Here is a 16420-nt window from a genome sequence, read left to right as displayed (position 1 = left end):
ATAACGGGCTTACTTCATGATTCAACAACAACAATAAAAAAAAAACTCCTAGAAGAGGGAAAAAATAATTATTATAAAATACTTACTTAATTAAAATAAATTGTTTTGGAATTATACTAATGGGTCAATATTTTAAAAACAGTTTTGAATATCCAAGATTCATACTTACACTCTCGTAACATGTAATCGATTTGACGTTCGAAGGATAAAAAGGAAAGGGGGGGGTGATAATTCCATATATATATTTTTAAATAAAAGAGATCCATTAAAGTTTACAATCATATCAGTAGTAGGAGCTGGGCTTTATTTAGGCTGCCTTTTCCCATAATACGCAAAATTATGGAAAAATGGGAAAAAAATATGGAAGTTTTCGTTCATTATACCGATAACTTGTCATTCTAACAAAAAGTAAACAATATCTTTAGGCGAAAATATTACTTATATATTTTTCCAGAAATCTAGGAATTCCCGGTTTTCATGGCCGACTGACCACCTGTGTGAAACTTTCACAAAACATCGAAGCGTTTGAATTTTTATTTATAGTTGGATTTTTATATTTAATTTAAAGTTGGAAAGTCAAGAATAAAATTTTATAGGATCAAAGGTTGTATGAAATTTAGATTTCATAATTTTTAGGAGGAGTACACATTTATTAAATGGAATAAAATATTAAAATTTACGTCATTTAAATCCTTTTCAAAGTAAAACTGGACTTTATGATGAAGGAGAGAAAATTTTATTGAATAATTCAGAGATATTGCCTAAATTATAAAATGTATGTCTATTGGACATAAGACTTCAATGCTGAACGATTCTGTTTTCTTTTCTTATATTTAAAAAAAAAAAAAAAAAAACTTGTTTGGTTTCAGCAAAAAAGGTTTTTCATTAATTGGAATTTAATCAGTTCTATTTTAATTTCAAACTTTACTGGAGACGACTAAAAATTAGAGAATGGCATAAAATTTCTATAAAAGTCTGACCATCAAAATTTGGAGCCTAAAAATATTTTGCTGAAGAAGCCATTAAGAGACCAAGTTGCATAAATATTTAATAAGCTTTAATCTCAGCGATCCAGATAGTCGCCAAAAGCGCCTCATTTACGATAATTATCCGTACATTTACTGAATTATGTTTATACATATACTGAATTTCTCAACCTGTCTGAATAAATATATATATATATATATATAAACCGAACTTCATGTCCTGTCAGTTGGAATGGAAATCGAAGAAACTAACTCATTTAGTTTAAACAAATTACAGTTTCGTCATTCATTATATATTATTTATTAGACTATCAATTATTAAAAATATATCTTCCTCATTTTTTTTAATGAAAAACATTGTCTATACTCATTTTAAACACATCCCCTACTTCATCGAATATTCACCGCAGTGATTATTCCCAAATGATAAGTAGCAGATTTAAACTTTGATACCAAACTAAATTCAAATCTCAATTACTTTCCTTCAGCACACGGGTCTCATTTATCAGTTCATGATATTTCTATCAACTTTCAGAAACATCGAACAATGATATAAATGTTTTGAAAAGGTGCCATAGATTCCACACACAACAGAAAAATTCTCAAAATAAGTTTATCTGGATTGCTAAATCAACAGATACCACCATATATTCACATACTAAATAAATGTTAATTAAAAATTAATGGAATATTTTGGCATCGGATTCGATTCGACGATTTTCCACAGTGGGGTTCCGATTCCCGAGTAATTTGCGGGGAAGCTACTAGTCCAAACAAATCAATGTCGGTGAATTGCTTGCAGCCTAATTAAAGGAGTCTTCGGTTCGACAGAAACTTCCAAAACAAATTCGTCATTTCAGCGCAAAACGGTCATTCTGACGATTCTCCTTTAAATGGAAAGGATTCTGTCCAGCTAATGAGCAACAGTAAAATAATTATAAAAAAACACGAGTGTTAAGAAACGATGTAAGAAAATACTTTTCGTGTCACCGTCACTTGTGTCCAGTGTCAAGGGTTCAAATTTTAATGTTATTCGTGAACAGATTTATCTTTTAAATAAGCATAATTGTGTTTACAGTTTATAACTGACCACTAAAATGTTCTTTATGAGAGAAATTAAAAAGAAAAATATAATGAATAATGCAATTCTGGTGATAGGCTTGGGAACATTTGGAAATTTTCGCCAGATTCAAAGACTAAAAGAAAGCTTGTTCCGTTCCGCTGGAAGAGGAACGGAACGGGGGAGTTCAATCCTGGAACAAACCACCTTTCCAAAACTGGCGAATCATCTCTTATTTTGGCAGCATTGGTACAATCTTCATTCAACTTCACATGATAATTTCTAAAAAAAATCAAATGGTGAGTGAAAGAGATATTTAGTAGAAGAGCAGAATTTTCTATATCCTCACGATATCACATTCACATTGATTTAATATCCAACAAGATTTAAAGTCTAGTGCATTCGCTCTAGATTATTTTTAACGCTTTTTGTTAAAATGTATTCCTTTGATGAATACTAGAATTTGTATAATGTGAATTTTACATTCCTAACCAAACATCATAACTGTATTGATGCAGAGGAAACTTAGTGAATGAAAATTCGTCGGTGACTCAAAAATTTTTGCCCCGAATTATTTGAATTTTTTCATTAATACTAAAATACGCTCTATCATTTCAATCTATTTTGGATCATTCAAAGTAGGAATCACATTATAATTTCCACTTTTAATAAATGCGTCCACGCTTTATGCCTTCAAAGATATTAAGAGAATGCATTTTTAACGTCAGAAATAAAATGTATTAAACTATTTTTTTAAACTGGTATGTTGGAAGGCAAAGGTAGATTCATTTTCATTTAAATTACCATTTTCAAATTCCTTTCAGACAAAAGCCAATAAAAAGGGTTTTTCCGAATCTATCTCGTATACACTCCAAATAATCCCTCTCCCCCCCCCCCCATAAAATGGTGGACCTTGGATAAGGCCGCGAATACCTTGCATGGTGTTCAACGTCATCCAAAGTATTTGCGGTTAGATTAACAAATAATTAGTATAAATGATGAAATTACAAATAGAATTGTATAATTACAAATTACCAATCTGATGATAGTTAAAAAATGAAGATATCTGGCATGAATCCATTTTGATAATTCGTGTTCTAGGCGCCTTAAAATTTGACACGGGATGACAACTTTAATCACAAGACAGCATCATCGGTTAAGTCACTGTGCTTATGAACTGCGTAAGAAAGTGCAATGGTTAACCGCTTGAAAAATTTGGTTCAAAATTTGATACAAATCTCTATTTCAGATGTACCAAATTTTATTTACATTTTGTAACTATTGAGTCCCTTTGTTCTCAGCTAGCTAGACAGAGAGATTTTGCACAACCTTAGATAGAAGTCTACAAGTTTTGGGAAACGACTTTGCATTAGATTTCATTTGTCTGCCTTTTTGAGTTATCTTTGTTATAGATAACGACTGTATGACGGTCAGTCAATGCGAAAAATGTTTTTCGGAAGACCGAAACGAAGAATTTCATAAACATCTCAAGTTCGAATTTTTTGGCGGTTACAATGCCTTCCCCTATAATCCGTATACAATAAAGAAAAATTAAGCAACAGGTAAAGTATATATTGCTATCGAACCATTCACTATTTACTACAAAATAAATAATATCAAAATACAAATATTATAAAAATAGACAAATCTAGACTTGTCACCACATTTACATGACTGAAGTGCTTTGAAGTTTTTAGCAAGTGCCAACAGCTTCTATTCGACGATAAGAACTGAAAGTTTATCTCTGCATTTTAAATATATTTGGAGAAATGAACTATCGTTTGCAAATGTTTCAATTCAATGCAAACAATTTTTTTATGATAGAAAATACAAATTTATCGTTTGATTGATTTTTTTTTAATTTATATTTGAGGGAAAAATTCTAATATAAGGAGACTCGGTATCCAAAAAAAAAATTTTCCCCACTTTACAACGCATTTTTCAAATTTTGTGACAGATAGATGTAAACTATGCAGAAACGTAAATTTCTAAAATATTTTTCAGTTTCAAAAGTTACAAATTTAAATGTTTCAAAAATATTAACCTTTTTTTAAAAAATGTTTCTTAAATATACTTGCTTGTACAATTTTCAGTATTTTTACCCCATTTTTTAAAAAAAGTGGCCTCACACTGTAGAAGTAGGGATTTTGATATCTATTTTTGATATCTATATTAGTTTCTGAGAAAAAAAAAAAAAAAGTAGGTCAAAATTTTGTAAATTTTTTTAAAAAATGAGATTTTTTTTTTTTTTTTTTCATTTTGAACATTTTTAGAAAAATTTCTAATCAATTTTTTTACAAAACCATCCGTAATTCTATTAAACGTGCATTTAAGCGTGAGCAGAAAAAATGTCATGCAATTACAATAAAATGTGATTGACTTTTAACTTGTAGCAAACAGAATTTTGGGAAAAAAGCAAACTGAGATAAACAGCTTTAAAGTTTTCAACACAAAAAGAATTGCAATAAAAAAAGCTAATGTCAAGCTCCCCCCCCCCCCCGCCCGTTCACAGCAATAATGTGGCTTTTGTAAGTCCCAAGATATCAATTTCATTCATATATATTATATTTAATAATGACCATTATTCATATATAGGAATAATTTTTTTTAAATTAGAAAATTTTCACTTTTTTGTTCTCTTTGCTTTCATCAAAATATTTACTAAATGCTCTGCAATTTTGCGTATCACCTACTATTAATACACAGCAAAAATTCTAGATCATTTGATAGAGATTCAAATAAAATTAGTAATTTTGAAGATGATTATAATAACCAGTGAGAAATTCAATCGAAAAGATAAGCGAAAGCAATAAAACTATAAACAAAGACTTAATCGTTACAGTATTAAATAACTGTCCTGCTTTTTATTTCATGGCAAAAATTAAGCGGCTTGGCTACTTTCACATGAAATATGTTTGATATCAACACTGGAAGTGGGCGTGGCACTTGATATCGTGTTAGACAAGGGAATCGACTCCCCTTAATTAAGTAAACAGAGATTGAAGTATTTGTTCCGCATTTAAATATTTCAATTATAACTGTTCTAGAAGAAAAGATATTTGTCATCAGCCCCCCTCCCTCGGCACCCGTGTATTAATTGCCATTCGGAAATTTTAGGCTTAACTGCAAATCACGGGCGAACATAGTCAAGAGACTATGTTATCTTTGCCTATGACTATGATATCTTTGCCATTTTTTGGTGTGGGGGGGGGCGATTAATAAAAGTACCTATAATTGGTTAAAGGCCATAATTGTCTTTTTTTATTTGAATAATTTTAATTCAGTATCCCTCCGCAATGCGGCAGACATCAAAACAAAGGATTATCAAATTAACAAAAGCTCCGGAATAATGAGGCTCGTTTAAAATATAAGCTGAAGAAACACGCAGCTTCTTGAAATTTTTAAGTTGATCGTTTTTACATAACGCAGCCTTTAAAACTTTCTCCTTTATGTTTATTTAATTAGTTTTATTCAAGCTCCACGTGCATTTAAACAATTTCAAACTATGGAACTCAAAGTAAAGTAGAAGTTTTATTTCATTTGTTATTTTTTTTTCAAAACTGGCAACATGAATTGATAATATTAGAAAAAAGTCAAAACCGGGGCTTGAAATCCCTTTTTAAACCCTAACTTCGAAACAACTGCAGCAATCGAAAAACTTTAAATACAAAAGTTTTTCGTCTTAATGAGGCGTTCATTTGACTCGTTTAAATTATTTTTGTGTCTTCAACATAAAGGAAGTATAATTCGAAGCTTCAGACACATTGAGTTTCTATTGTGGTCCCTTTAGTTTAGAATGAGTTCAGTTCCCCTGCATTTGGACTAATGAATAGCATTGAAGATTACATTTAGAGTTCGCGATCTTTTACACGTGTAATAATGAATCTAGATTCATAGCGTTGTGAACTGCGCTGCTGTGAAAGAAAAGAAAGAAAAACGAACATCGGACAATATTCAAATGTAGTTTCTCGAGAGCGATGTTACAGAAGAAAAATTTTACATCGAATTATTTCCCATTGGTGACAGATACTGGAACGGGAAAGTATAATCCCTATAGTGTAAGACGGCAGAAAAAGAATTATGAAGTGTATTGGAAACGAAATTCATTTAAGACATTTCGTTAATTTTATCCTAAAATCAAGCATATAAATAAATTATAAATTTTTAAGTAATTTATTTAAATGAAATTTAAAAAATGTATATAATTTTCTCTGTGTGAAAACAAGATCAATTAAAAAAAAGCATTAAACATTTTTCCCGGTAAAATAATTTTACTAAGAAATAATTTTTAATAAACCCTTCTTGCATAAAATATAATCACCTGTTATAAGTATTCGAAACATAAAGTTTCAACAAAAGTGAAACAATTCACAAATATTTCTCTTTTCAGTAAAGAATAACTTCGTCATTCAAGCCAGCTGACAGCGAATGCGGCCAAATGGCACTTCAAGTGAAACCACTTTACATCTTAAATGATCAGCAAGTAAACCATCGCCAAGTCTTTCATTGCCTAATAAACATCGCAATGAATGTTGTCTAATTCAAAATGTAGACCACATTTTTGAGTATTATTTCTTTTCTAAAATAATAACCAAAGTGATTTACTTTCTAAAAGTTATAAGCCAACATATAAAATTGTTTCAAAAGACAAAAACCAATTGAGCGGCAATTGAAACCCATTTCCTTTTTTTTTTTCTTTTTTTTTTTACACACACATTCACAGATGTGTCAATGTAAAAAACCCTTTCCTCTAAGGTGCCATTCTAGATGGCACAACCTTTTGGCGTTTATTAATTTTCGACTCTATTACGTATATATACTACAGAATGTAGGAGATGAATGTTTTGGGAAAAAATCATCTTTTACAACTCTATTTTAGTATCCAAAACAATCCAATGAGCCCTCACGTCCATTACGCATCTAATCACTTCAGCTTAATCAAATGCAGTGTGATAAATCGTAGAATTATCACACTTCACAATTTACACAAAAAATTTATAAATTTAAATGTGACAGAACCAACATGGAAACTGGGGAGGGGAAGAAATGCAAAATAATTTTCAAAAATAATAATCGTTAATTATTTCTGTATGTTAATTCTTCTGTAAGTCATCGTCTGTTCTGAAAGGACGGAAAAGCGAACTCTTAAACCAGCGTGTGGAGGTCCATGACCCTATCGTTTCTTTCTTAAAAATTGCGGGAAATTTCTAAAACCTGTTATTGTTACCTTCTTAGGGGATCGAGAAGGAGGGGTGTAGCACAGCAGATACAAGAAGAAAAAAAAAGGGCAGTTCATTTTTAAAGGGGAAAGGAGGTTCAATTTTCCCGGAGCATGTGTCTGCATTTCATACTTATTTTACATTATTTGCTGTGTCCACCCCTGAAACCTACGTTAATTTTTTCCATAAATATGAAAGAAATGCGTATAATTTTATGCCGTAGAGTTTTTGAATTCGTATAATTGATATCTTAAGATATATTAAAATACTCAATCCTAATTAGAACGTAATTAAAATCTTAATTAATCACTGCTTCGGATAAACGACACTTTATCTCATCGTCTTTCAGTTTAATAATTCAATAAAACTGACAAACTTGTAAAGCAAAATATTCTTCGCTGTGCTTAAACATTGAAAAAAAAGGAGGGAGAAAAAAAGCCGTAAAAAAGGCTTGTGATATGCCAAATAAATCTCTCAAAATTTGAAAGTGCTAAAATATGAGGCATATTTAAGCCAAACTGCGAAAGAAATTGCAACTATTTTAAAAGACTACTTAAAAGGCAAATATCTGCAGATTTACGGATCTTTTTACAATTATTTCCGCGGGTTAGGAAAATAATTGTCGCTTAAGATTCACAAATTATATTTGCATCTGAAATACAACTTCTAAAAAATAATTACATAATAAGAGAAAATTTTAAAAGCAGCTTAGAAAATTAGAAGTCATTTTAGGAAAATGTTGGGACAAAATGCTTCAACGTGAGAGCTGATTTTAAAAAAATGTCGGTATATAATAAAGAGACAAGAATTTTTGAAAAACATAATTCGTTGCCAGATTTTATTTGCTTGTTTGTTAGATTAGATTTTATAATATAAGAGCCATATTTTTTTACATTGCGCCAAATGATCGCAGTTTACAAATTACTCAATTTAAGTTACAATTTATTATATGTAAAACTTATTTATTTTGATCATGTGAATTCTATGAAGATTTTCCCCCCAAAGTACGATTTAAATCTAACACTTTCTATTCCAATATTAGCTCGTCTTTGTCCAATAAAATTATGGCATTCACTCAAAATATGTTTTACGCTTGAAATATAATTAGCACGTAGATGTCGGCTCGAAGTATGAAAGGCATCGTATGAGATAAAAAAAAGTATCAGCGTCTTCGAGTCTCGTTGAGATACTTCATATTTCTTTAAAAAAAGGGGGGGAGGGGGAGGGGGCTTTTAAAGCCTATAATCGAAAACTTGGATCCTACAACTTGTTGATTTAAATGTTTTGGTAAAGTTGTTAAAAATTATAAATTTCCTAGCTGAATATTATAATTTTTAACAGCCTGATTTAGATAATTTTTAAGAACTTACCTTTTCTGATGATTTTGTTGTGAAGAGGGTTCATAGCCGTGACTGCAATGACGACGCACAGCACAACGACGGCAGTGACAGGTGTTCGAAGTTCACAATTTGCGGAGTTCGAATAAACCATGATGAATTAATTATGCAACGGCAATTGCACTGAGATAAGTACCACTACGAAGAATAACTGTACAAATCTGAGCAACTTCAGGTGGCCGATGAAATGAGCACAAAAAAATTCCAATTATTATCGTCTGGAAACGAAGATACAAGTGTTTCTAACACCACTTCAGCAATGAGGGGAGAAAATGTATTCTCGCCATCCAAAAATGAGTAGTAAATATTTCAAAACACACACATTTCTTCAGGTCCAAAAGTTTGCAAATTTTAATCTCTTGGCAATAAAACAATTTTTATTTTATAAAACAACATCTCACTTGCTGTCAAATCTTTGAGAAGAAATAAAATTATTTCACTGCCGGAAACGAGTCTAACTAATCTTCAGAGCAGAAACAACAAAAAAAGTTGAAAACTGAAAGTGATTTGGTGTGCCGGTCTTCGTCTGGCGGCGGCGAGCGTCGACAAGATATCGTCTGCGTATAATCCTTCTGAGGGAACTGAAAGCGGAGCTCTTCCGTTTTTGAACGGGACGCCGTGAGTTGCGCAGTCGATATGCGCGGTAGGATTCCTGTTCTGTCTCAAAGTCCACTGAGAAAGAGTTTTCTTTTTTCTGGTTCTACTTTTGAAGCCAGTAAGTATCGGCAAACATCTCGTCGTTTGAAAAAGGAAGCAGTGTCATGTTTGCAGTGTTTATGACATCAATGCAGTGTTGATTCCTAAAGATTCCAGTCTTGTCCGAATAATTCTACAAAAAAATAAAGGAAACAAGCATGAGTCATGGTGGGAAAATATCTCTATAAATAAAAGAGAATACTCATAAATAATTTGTACGGTGTTGAAATCTTGACAAAGGAAAATTTGTCCACCGATCATGTTAAACGTAAGGAACTTTTTGCAGAGAATTTCGTGATAATTCATTAATTTATTAAACGTGAAATCGTAATTTCTATTTAATACAAACGATTATTCTATCTTTGCTGCAGACATTTCTATTGAATGAAAGTACTATTGACATTTTAAATCATTTTATTTGTACTGCAATTTACGATGATTAATTGAACTCTGTATCACTTTTTTAAGGAATTATTAATAACTTATAGAAAAATATTAGCCTTTGGTTTATATAATATATTAGTTTGTTAAACATTATTTAATTTAATCTCGTTGTTTAAGGAACTACGAGACTTAAAAAATCGACTAGTACAATTGATAATTCTCAAATGAATGAAAAATAACCTTACATTCGAAAAGATAACTTTATGTTTTATTCAGAGGTTACTTTTATAAATATGATGACTAATACATAATATAATACTAAGTGATTAAAAGTATCAGGACCCTTTAGGATGTGTTCTTTTGGAGGGGGGGGGGATTGTCCAGAATGCCAGGGAAAATTTATCTCTTAAGTTCAATCAAATAAAGAATGTGCATGTATTACATTTTGCAATAAAGATTCCATCTCTCCAGGACATTTAGAAGACTAATCAGAAATTGATAAAAATGAAAAAAAAAAAAAAGAGCTTTTGCAGAAAGGTGCTAATCAATTTTTCTCGATGACTTGCAAAACAGCTACATATTTGTGACACAAAAGCTCCTTTTCTTAATTTCCAATTTTTTTCGCGTGCAATTTTTTCGCACTAAGAATACGCAGCATTTTTAACCAAATAACGTGAAACTGGCAAGTTATATGATAATGTGCCGGCAGAGCCTTATATTAAAACTCAACGAAAATACTTTGAATAATCGTTGAAATGCGATAAATTGGCCTAAAATTCTCAGATAAACATTTCAGATTTAGTTAATAGCCTTCCTTGTAAAGTAGCGCCCATCACTGCATTAAAAGTGAACTCTACTCTGTGCTAGTAATTGACGCATCTGCAGGATAAGCTGAACACAAAGGTATTTTAGCTTCATTTACTTCTGTAAAGATCTCTTCGAATCAGCGGAACACCGTAAATTTCCCTCTGTTGCCGTTGCGCAAAGGCGTCCGGATGCTTTTAATTCATAAGTTAATACAATATTCCAATTCTAAAGTTTCTTCAAATTATGGGAGTAACAGAATAAAATTTGATGTTATGTTTAATTTGATGCAGTTTAAGTTATGCACCGAATTATAAAAATGCAGGAGTATATTTCGTGCTTTTATATAAATCGATCAACTCTGCAAATTCAAAAAATATCCTTTAGTGAAAGAAAATCTTTATCATGCCACTTTTCAAAGAGAACAATTAAAATTGCATTGCTAATATTTTCCAGAATCTTAAGATAATCGCCTGATTTTTTTTATATATATAAATTGCCTATATATTTAGCACCGAGATGATAATAGAAAAAAAAAATATGCTATGTTTTGCAATAGGTAGATAACACAGAAAAAAAAGGTAACAGCTAATAAATTTCAAATGCATTTTTTTAAATTGTAAAAATTAAATTCTTCACCGTATTTAATATATGTAACATATATGTAAATGAAATCAGAAAGGCCTTGGTGAACAAATAAGCCAGGCTGAATAGGAAGCATAAGTAAATAAAAAAAAATGGCGCCATTGCTTTCAAAATTTTGCATACAATCTTAAAAAGGGACAACTGTTGTAAAAAATATTTTTTTAAATTTCTCCCTAGCAATCCTCGGTACTTGAAAGTCATGCTCCAAGGAAGCATACATCGCTCAACAGACTGTCTTCTTTCGAAGGGATGTTTACTAGTAGTAGTAGGGTTGTTTACAAAAATGCTGCTCGATATATTTATAAATAAATTCGGTCTAATGATCTAATATGTTATTTGCAATAAAAGCTAGCTAATATGCAAATTATTAAATAAAAAATTATCTGCATAAACTAAATCAGACTAGCTTAAATAATGTAAATGAATAAGAATGACAAAAGTAAGCTGGAAGTAATATAAAAAGTAAAAAAAGTGGACGATTTGTAAAGAGAAAAAATTGCTTTAACAATCTAGTACAAGAACTAAAGTTATATTAATTAACAACCATCGGAACCGTTATCTCGGAGCTTCCCACGACTTTTCTGTTTTTTAAAGAACACTTTAATAGTTTTGTAGTTATTTCTCATATATGAGTAAAGAAATCATTAAAAAAATTCAAAGATAAAATGTTAACGAATCTCCATATTTCAAGCAGAAAAACAGTTTTAGATTTCTGTCTCTCGATTTGCCTGTCAATAATGAAAAAAATATAAAGAGCTGGATGCCGTGACGTACCATAAGTGGGGCAGGCACGGCAAATGCTCTCGGTGGTATTTGCCAGGCCGCAAAATTTGCAGGAATAAATGAGTTGTATTTGAGAAAAAAAAAAGCTCTTTCTCAAGTTTTTAAAAATTACAATGATTAAATTTTTTCTCTCATTTCAGCATCTAAATATATTCAATTCATCTCGAAATTTCTAAAATTCAAATTTAAATTTAAATTTCTTACACACACTTCGTCTCTGGTAATGACAATCAAGTTATAAACGTTTCAATATATTTTTTAATTAAAATTCAAAAATACATCGCTCTAATATAGATGACTCATGTAAGCAGTATTTGATATAACTGGATTTATATTCACTACATTTAGACAGATAGGGGTTATCTTAACTTCACGTTTGGAAGCAAAATGAAAGCTATTTTTGGGGCCTACTTTGTCATTTTGAACCTCGGTTAGATAACGAGAATGACACCTGAGCTGGCAACCCCTCTCCAAACTTCCGCACTATTTCAATGGGAGGGCATTTGGCTCTCGACGTCAGCTTCAACGTGTACCAGATCAACATGCATGATGTTTCTTTTATGGAAGCGGATCTTAAAATTCGAAACCTCCGGCATCGAAGCTGGAGCCTTTCCACTAGGCCATCACGATTCATTTAGGAGGGGAGAGGGCGAAATGTCACCTTGATGTAGTATTTCATAGAAATAAACTCTTTAGATCCTATTTTTGTTCACCAAACATTTCTATTAATCAGAAAAAAAAATGTTTTAAAAATGTTAATAGATTGTTCATAATTTCTGTAAACTTAAATTGAATGAAAACAGTCGGAAATAAATTGCACTAAGGATAGAAGCTCCGAGCAAGTTTTAAGAATGAAAAATTTTGATGAGATGGAAGATGGCTCAATCGAATAACCAACTTTTCATCGAAATTAATTTATTGCAAGTTCAAATCATTCGGACAAAGAAAATAGAAACTTTGATAGTATTTCTGGTTTCTTTCCATATCGGGAAAAAAAACAAAAACAGAATAGCAGTTCGAAAGGAATGATTCGCCATTTATGCTGCTGCATCCTACCATCTGAGATGTTAAAAGAGATAAGAATGAATACTCATTTTTCAAATTAGAATACGTTCTATTTAGTAAAATACAAATATATATCTATAAATTAGAATATTTATTTTTAGAGATCTAAAAAAGTGAAAATAAATCATTTTCTTCATGGTAAACTTTTTTAAAGAAAGCCAATCTATTTAGAATAGTGGTTTGACAACTCTATTCCCGGATAAGGTATATGTGTTTTAGACTTTTTTTAGAGACAGATTTTTTTTTTTAAATTAAAAAACGCTTTTTTTAGAATATTATATGTGGCGAATATTATATTTAAAAAAAACAGAAGGTAAGAGTTATAAAAGCACGAGGCGCAGAAGATAAAAACAATGAACATCACAAAAATGGAGAAAAACATTCCTAATACAGAAATTAAAAAATATTTTTAATGTTATCTCGATTTCATTTTACAATGGTTTTTCTATCTGCACCACGCGATCTCCCCCATTTTTGTTTGGACCGCCAGCCTTTTGATTTAAAAAATTATTTTTAATATGCTTATAAAAGGGATTCTATAGTTTTTATATTTATTATTTTGAGACTGCATGTATCGCAAGCAATGTAAAATGACAGGACAAACATTTCATATGATTTTTCACAACATTTTCCCGAAATCCGGCATGCAAAATGGTACAATAAGCAGCGAGAATGCTTCCCGCCACAACTTTTCAGTATACACACAGAATAGTGGGATTGACATACACATACATCGAAATGCTGTAAGTGAATGACTACGCACTGTCAAACAGTTTCGATGGGACTAAAAGTGCATTTTGTGACGATATGCACCCATCGAATAGGACATACAACAATCGGAGAGCAGGTGTAGCTAAACTATACAAGTGTTTTGAATCAATAAGATGTTTGGGTGAAATAAGCATGGGTGGCACCGATGACGACGCCACGCTTTTCGTCTGACGCCGTGCGCGGTGTGGAAAAGAGAGAGGGTGAGAATCAAGAGAATGATACAAATTTAAAATAATCATTTGAAAACCTACCATCCAATTTCTTCTACCGGGGTAGTTGCATTTTTACTTTCTCGTCTACGAAGTATCGTAACTGCAAAAAAATTCGAACTCGGAATGTTGACGAATCGTTTTCTCCCAGAGTTCGAGAAACATTTCTGCCTGTGTCTGTCCGTCTGTCTATTCATCTGTGACAAAGATGATTCAAAAAAGGTTTGAACTAAATGAATGAAATCTGGCATAGGGTCTTTGCCTCCACTTTGTAAATTCCTATCACATTTTCAGCCATCCCTTTTCAGAGGAAGTTTGTCCGTCAGCTGTTCGATTGCAAGTGAGCACGATCATTATAAAACAAAAAAGAGATAAGATAGATATCATTCGGAGCATAAATGTAACACCTACAGTGTCAAAACGTATCAAATATCGAGCCAAATCTAACGAGAGGCGAACCGTCTACGGGTCTGTGCCTGCAGAAGCATGCAACCGCGATCCTTCAAAAACGCAATGACTTAAATGTATTAAATTTCGTATGTGACTCAATGATAGTTTATTGTCAAATGTTGGTTTCAACGGAGCGGGAAAAATTCTGTCTTTATTCTAGAAACTTTGGGGAAGAGCACTCACGCTGGTTAAGTGATCGAGTCAAAATGCAGTCCAAAGAAGGATTTCCTTTGCATGTATTTCGTCCGAAATGTAAAGAAAATCAACCCTTTCGTAGTGAAGATCACCGACCTCATTTATTACATCTGGCTCGGTGCAGTTTTCTGCTATCCTGTTTTCAAAGATATAATTCCAGAAATCGAGGCGAAATCTTTTGACGATGACAGTATTGATTTTTCACATACCAGAAAGCACAAAGAGAGCAAATCAAATGCATCGCAGGAGACATTTCTCCAAACACTCGTAATAGGCGAAAATGAGCTTCTCTTCTATTCACTGTATTAATGTTTCAATATATCACAGGCTGAGGGGAAAAACAAAAGGGAGAATAAAGGCGAAAAGAAAAGATTAATCTCATCAATGCTCGTTTTCTCACCGAAGGCAACACTTTTATTTATGAAACGCAAAATGTATTAATAATAATCTCCAGTTAAGAAGATTATAAAACAGAAATAACCCTTCGCAGTTTTTTTTCCCTCCCTTCTAAGCTTCTTGTTAATAATCCATTCATTTAAAGAAGCAAGTCCTGCCGGCTGTTAATTATTCCAGTCCGAGAAACAAGGGGAGAAATAAATCAAGGGGAAAATTAATTTAAATTAATTAAATGAATGGTTTGGGGAGGGACAGAAATAATTTTTCTTTTCTTTCCCTACTTCACCCGTCTAAAGTTCGATTTGATGAGTGTTTTGTTACCCATTTCTAATCCAAAGAAATACCACAAAGATGTCAATTAAAAATCTCCAACCCAAATGCTTGCTTTCCCTTCGTTCACAATGCGTTGCTTTATCATTTTATCTCTGCAATCAGAACTAATAAAATTTGAATGGAAAAGTTAAATTTTTCTCATTTAAAATGAAGCACTAAAACACTTTCAATTTAATGAACTCTCGTAACGATGATTTACTCGTCATTAAGTAAAAATAGGATGTTTTTTTTTTAAATAAAGTTTTCAGCGAATAAAAAATGAAGCCATTTTTCTCATGAATTATCATTAATTGTAATGTTTTCTGCATAAAAACAGTTAGCTGTGTAGTTCGAAATCGAATGAGTTGCAACAGAGAAAAATGGATTACATTTATTTTCAGTAGAAGTTTAATTAAAAATTTCACGAGCTACAATATTTTTTTCGCAAGATTTGCAAGCTGCAAGGATTTGATTTGATTTACCAACTAAAAGTCCCTCCCGGCTGCATTGGAAATAAGGAGACAAGAACATAGATAAACAGGTTCTTGCTAACCTGAAGGGTAGGGAAATAATGGAGTTGTCTGATTACCCCTTTAACAGTTTTGTGTTTTTTATTATCTAATTAGATAATACCTTTCGCATCAGGAATGTGCTGTCTTACTGATCCAGCTACTACACCATGAAATACTTGAGGTATTATGTGCAATCTTTGTTTCGAATTACAACAACTTTTAATGATTTAACTTCAACTTATAAAATATACATTCGATGCACGTATGACATTTGGGCCTATCGATTAACGGATCCATGGTAGAAGAGATATCATATCTCTGTGTCATTGCATGTGCTGTTCATAGCACGCCGATTGCGATGCTGTTATGAAAATGAGACAAAAGTCTCAATTCATGGCGGCCAGGTCATCCTGGTGTCTCTGAATCCAGAAGTTAGCGGAGGATTTGTGAGGATCCATCTTTTTCCTTTCATCAAATAGGTTCAGAACTGTCACAGATCTGCAATTCAGGTAAGAAAATGATATAACTCATTTTGT

The 16420-nt window shown here is 31.9% G+C and overlaps 1 protein-coding gene across 5 annotated transcripts in view; it reads right to left on the bottom strand.

The window, feature by feature from the left end:
- Positions 1-16420, bottom strand: part of LOC129969679 (semaphorin-2A-like) — an 802435-nt gene that overhangs the window by 532650 nt on the left and 253365 nt on the right. For all 5 annotated transcript variants that reach the window (XM_056084340.1, XM_056084339.1, XM_056084342.1 and 2 more), the window contains one exon: positions 8636-9491. In XM_056084340.1, the coding sequence (XP_055940315.1) occupies positions 8636-8756 (121 nt within the window). In that variant the 5' untranslated portion in view covers positions 8757-9491. The remainder of the gene's footprint in view (positions 1-8635; positions 9492-16420) is intronic.

Source organism: Argiope bruennichi, chromosome 5 (assembly GCF_947563725.1).
Source record: "Argiope bruennichi chromosome 5, qqArgBrue1.1, whole genome shotgun sequence".
Lineage (NCBI taxonomy): Eukaryota > Metazoa > Arthropoda > Arachnida > Araneae > Araneidae > Argiope > Argiope bruennichi.
Note: the sequence above shows the minus strand (reverse complement) of the source record. Positions and strands in the feature narration are given on the sequence as shown.